A 5,307-nucleotide genomic window follows, 5' to 3' on the forward strand; every position below is an offset into this window, starting at 1 on the left:
TTTGAGAAACTATAATGTTATATTTATATATACATATATGTTTCAAAATATATTTATATAGACTTTTGATTGAATCATATAAATTTGTAAATAGGTTTGTATGATATTAGATTGTTATGAATTTAACATAAGCTTCTAATAGTTTGAGTATGAGTCGGCTCGGCCCACTTACAGCCATATTAACGAGAGAGTGATAAAGGCCCAAAACTAGTTGGTGCCCAACTAGACAATAACGGTAATGAAAAACTTGTGGGTTGAAGACTGAGAAAGTCGAAATGTTCACTCGGCTTCAAATGGCTCCTTCACCAGTCTCCCATCTCAAAACCCACCCTCCAAAACCCCCATATTTACTTCCACGCCACTCTCTCACCACCGCACCACCACCACCGCCTCCGCCACAAGACGCCGCGACCTTAGCTAAACTAATCCTCAGCTCCGACCCAAAAACCCTAACCCAAACCCTCCAAGACCCTCAAATCCAATGGACCCAAGACCTAGTCAACAAAACCCTCAAGCTCCTCTGGAACCACGGACCCAAAGCGCTCCACTTCTTCAAAACCCTAGACCACCACCACCACGCCAATTTCACTCACTCCGCCGCCTCATTCGACCACGCCATCGACATCGCGGCCCGTATGCGCGACTACAAGGCGGTGTGGGGCCTCGTGGCCCGAATGCGCTCTCGCCGCCTCGGCCCAAGCCCGAAAACCTTCGCCATTATCGCCGAAAGGTTCGCCGCCGCAGGTAAACCCGAAAGAGCCTTCAAACTCTTCATGTCAATGCACGAGCACGGTTGTTTTCAGGACTTGAATTCGTTCAACACTATTCTTGACATTTTGTGCAAATCGAAACGCGTTGAAATGGCTCATAACTTGTTTAAGATGTTAAAGGGTAGGTTTAAGGCTGATTGTGTTAGCTATAATATAATTGCAAATGGGTTTTGTTTGATTAAGCGGACGCCTAAGGCGTTGGAGGTGTTGAAGGAAATGGTTGAGAAGGGATTGAATCCGAGCTTAACGACGTATAATATAATGCTTAAAGGGTATTTTAGAGCTAGTCAGATTAAGCAAGCTTGGGAATTCTTTTTGCAAATGAAGAAAAGGAAATGTGGGATTGATGTTGTTACTTATACTACCTTGGTTCATGGGTTTGGTTGTGCGGGTGAGATTAAGAGAGCTAGAAAGGTTTTTGATGAGATGATTAAGGAAGGGGTGCTTCCTTCGGTTGTGACGTATAATGCTTTGATTCAGGTTTTGTGTAAGAAGGATAGTGTGGAAAATGCAGTTTTGGTTTTTGAAGAGATGGTGGGGAAGGGGTATGTGCCTAATTCGACAACTTATAATGTGTTGGTTAGAGGATTGTGTCACGCGGGTGAAATGGATAGGGCATTGGAGTTTATGGGAAGAATGAAGGACGATGAGTGTGAGCCGAATGTTCAAACGTATAACATTGTGATCCGTTATTTTTGTGATGCTGGAGAGATAGAAAAGGGTTTGGAGGTGTTTGAAAAGATGGGTAGTGGGGTTTGCTTGCCCAATTTGGATACGTATAATGTTCTGATAAGTGCAATGTTTGTGAGGAAGAAATCGGATGATTTGTTGGTGGCTGGGAAGCTGTTGATTGAGATGGTTGAGAGAGGATTTTTGCCTCGAAAGTTCACTCTCAATCGGGTTTTGAATGGGCTTTTGCTAACTGGTAATCAAGGTTTTGCAAAGGAGATTTTGAGATTGCAGAGTAGATGTGGCCGTCTTCCACGTCAGTTCAAGCTGTGAAGCCTAGTGGCATTTAAATTGGCTGATGAATAGTGACATTGCACTCAGATCCTCTTATAAAATATTGAAAACATTTCCTAATGTGAAGGGCTCCTATTGTTGTAGAAGCTGACTCATGATTGACAGTGTGGCTTTATAGGATGCACATCTCATTTGCTCTTCAAAGGAAACTGAAATTGCATTATGAATTTCAGTCATCACCTAAAATTGAGACATACAGTGGCTGCTTGTGCAAGCAGTCCACAAAGAAAAATTTATGTAATTGAGGCTGTGGCGGTGGAGGGTTATAAATGGGAACAGGGTACTTGATCATCTGAAATCCCTTTTTCAGCCTTTTAGTGGAAACAAAGTACAATTGTATGTGGCAACAATTGAGACGGGGCAACAGTTGATGATGGCCATTGATTTCATTAGTTTGAAAGTTGATTTGCTTCATCCTTCCTAGTTCCTTCTGCCATCTCATGTTTTGGAATTGGCATCTGGGCACATGTTTAAACTCCAAGAAGCCTAGAACCCTTCCACAGGTGATGACTGTACTTGTTGTTCAGTGGGCATAATGTTGCATCAACATCCCTAATCCCTATTCTCTTCTATGTTGCCTTTTCCTCTCTGCTCTCAACCTTCAAACACTCCACCCTACCTGACTCAGTCAGGACTTCACATCTGATCTCGCCGTCAAGCACTGCACTCATCGATGGTGATAAAGACCTTGATCCCCCTTGCAACAATGCGAACAGGTTCTCAACTCTCTCTCTCTCTCTCTCTCTCTCTCTCTCTCTCTCTCTCTGTTTTAGGCTTTTAGCTTTCAAATTTCTCTCTCCAAGGGTTTCATTTATGTATCATCCTATGTGTTAATTCAAATTTTAGTTTTACTTTTTGAGTCTTTGGATAATTCTGATGGTGAAATGAATTGGAATATTGGAATGGTATATATATATATATTGGCGTGGAACTGTTAATTCAAGTACTTGTAATATTTTGGGATTGAGTTTTTTGAGATAAGAGGGGGACAATATTTTGGGATTGAGTTTTTTGGAGACAAAAGTCCAGGTTTTTATTTGTGAAGGAGGGGGACAATAATACTCGCTTTTTTCATCGGGTTGCAAATTCCCATAGAAGAACTAATTATCTTCGGGGTATAGAGGTGGATGGTGTCCTCTATGAGGATGAGGAAGAGGTGAGGTCTAAGGTGGTCCATTTTTATCAAAGTTTGTACACTGAGTCAGATTCTTGGCGCCCTTCTATGGATGGATTAGAGTTTTCTAGAATTGAAGAGGATGAGCGGCTTGAATTAGAGAGGGAATTTTCTAAGGAAGAAGTGGTAAAGGTTCTTCAAGAGATGGAGGGTGATAAAGCCTCAGGTCCTGATGGTTTCACTATGGCTTTTTTTCAAAAATGCTGGAGTGTTGTGGAGATAGATGTCATGGCTTTCTTTGATCATTTTCATAGGAGCTCAGAGTTTGAACGGTCTCTAAATGCTTCTTTTCTATCTCTGATTCCCAAAAAAAATAACGCATTGAATATTAAAGATTTTAGGCGCCTTTCAGTGGAAATGAAGTACAATTGTATGTGGCAACAATTGAGACAAGGCAACAGGTGATGATGGCCACTAATTTCATAAGTTTGAAAGTTGATTTGCTTCATCCTTCCTAGTTCCTTATGCTATCTCATGTTTTTGGAATTGGCATTTAGGGACATGTTTAAACTCTAAGAAGCCTAGAACCCTTCCACAGGTGATGATTGTTCTTGTTGTTCAGAGGGCCTAATGTTGCATCAACATTGCTAGGGATTACTAAAGTCTAAAGGGATAGTTGCAGAGGAAGTTGTATCCACTATGATCAGTAATAGGAAACCTCCTGATTTTGCAATGCGCATTAAGGATGATAGATCAGACAAATGTCATATCATCCATTTTTCTTGTAATTAGCAATATATAAATTCTCTCTACATATTATAGGTTACTCATGCTATCCTTAGTCACCATTTGGTTCCCATCAAAACATTATTTAGAGGTAGGTTGTGATTGATATTGGCTTAAAAAGCCTTTTTTTTTTACTATTCAGCTTATTTTTACTACTATTTATGGGTCTCATTGCATTTTTTATTACTATTCATAGGTTCCACTGTACTATTTTAGCTACTTTTTAGTTTTATCTACAATACTTTTAGTAAAAAAATTTCAGTTCAGCTAAATAAGCTGTTCTCAAACAGATTCGTAGAGAATGTGGAGGAGGCTTGTTATATCTACTCTCAATATCTCAAAGATATACATTTATGAAATCAAAGCCCAATGATTATCTTTAGTCGACTAACAAGAGCAGCATAGATGAGAATCTATAAAACAGTTTGTAAATTGTTCCTATTTAGTTACTGTTCACTGAGCAAGTTTGTAGTACATGGCAAGAATGATTTTTTTAGTTCCATTTGGAAACAGCTTATTTAGCTGAAACTAAAAACATTTTACTAAAAGTAGTATAGATAAAACCAAAAGGTAGCTGAAATAGTGCAGTGAGACTCATGAATAGTACCAAAAAGTGCAATATAACCCATAAATTGTAGCAAAAATAAGCTAAATAGTAAAAAAAATTGACTTTTTAAGTCAATGTCAAACACACACTAAATAGCAATATTTATATATATTCTTGGCTAAATATGCTTTTTCTCGAACTGAGCCTTGTATTTGGATGGAGTGCCCTTCCTTTATATATCCGTTAGTTTTAGATTCTTAATAATAGATTTGTTATTATCATCTTTCATAATTAAACCCTCCATAAACTGAGGAATGAGAGCACCTTGAAGTATTCTTTTTGAATCAGATACTTAGAAGCTAGCTTATTGATCATATCCTATTGTGGGTCCAACATTGGTCCCACAAAAAAAGAGCTTTTGTTTTTCTTCAACTTGCTTAAATTGTCAATACCATTTTTGGTCAAAAAGTTAAGTACAATAACTTATTGCAGTCCCAAAAGATTTTTTCGCACGATGTCAGTTGTTTTTTTTGCTCATTGCGGGTTCCATATTATTATTATTATTATTATTATTATTATTATTATACTTTAAGCAAAAAAAATCAATCAGCTTGTTTTATTTAACTTTTAACTTTTATAGTACTTTCAATAAAATTTTATTTTAGCAAAAACCTAATTAAGTTATTCCCAGATGGACACATCAAGATTGTAATTCATGAATTCATGTGTGCTTGTTTGGAAATTGTTTATTTATGGTATTTTTTTTAATAATGTGAGATAAAAAGTTAAAAGTTAGCTTATTTTTTTTAAAAAAAAACTATGAATTAGATTATTTGAAAGAAAGTTGAGACGAAAAGTAATGTAGGACCCACACACAATATATAAAATAAGCAAAAAACCAACTTATAATCTAATAACATGCTTCTACCCACTACACTAACTTTTGAAATTGCTTGTGTTTCCATCAAAGGGATTTAGGCATAAGCTAGAAGAATTTTCTCTATATAAATAAATTTACAAGCATGACTAGAGGTAAATCTTTAGTTAGTTTTTTTTTTTTTTTTTTT

The 5,307-nt window shown here is 37.3% G+C and overlaps 1 protein-coding gene across 1 annotated transcript; it reads left to right on the plus strand.

Moving 5' to 3' along the window:
- Positions 1-232: 232 nt before the first annotated feature.
- On the plus strand, positions 233-3,304 carry LOC111990488 (pentatricopeptide repeat-containing protein At1g74900, mitochondrial). Its single transcript, XM_065759552.1, has one exon. The coding sequence runs from the start codon at positions 276-278 to the stop codon at positions 1,770-1,772; it is 1,497 nt and encodes a 498-aa protein (XP_065615624.1). The 5' UTR covers positions 233-275; the 3' UTR covers positions 1,773-3,304.
- The last annotated feature ends 2,003 nt before the right edge of the window (positions 3,305-5,307 follow it).

Source organism: Quercus suber, unplaced genomic scaffold, assembly GCF_002906115.3.
Source record: "Quercus suber isolate HL8 unplaced genomic scaffold, Cork oak 2.0 scaffold_331, whole genome shotgun sequence".
Lineage (NCBI taxonomy): Eukaryota > Viridiplantae > Streptophyta > Magnoliopsida > Fagales > Fagaceae > Quercus > Quercus suber.

Coding starts and splice junctions, on each gene's coding strand:
- LOC111990488 (XM_065759552.1), top strand. CDS start 276: ATGTTCACTCGGCTTCAAATGGCTCCTTCACCAGTCTCCCATCTCAAA.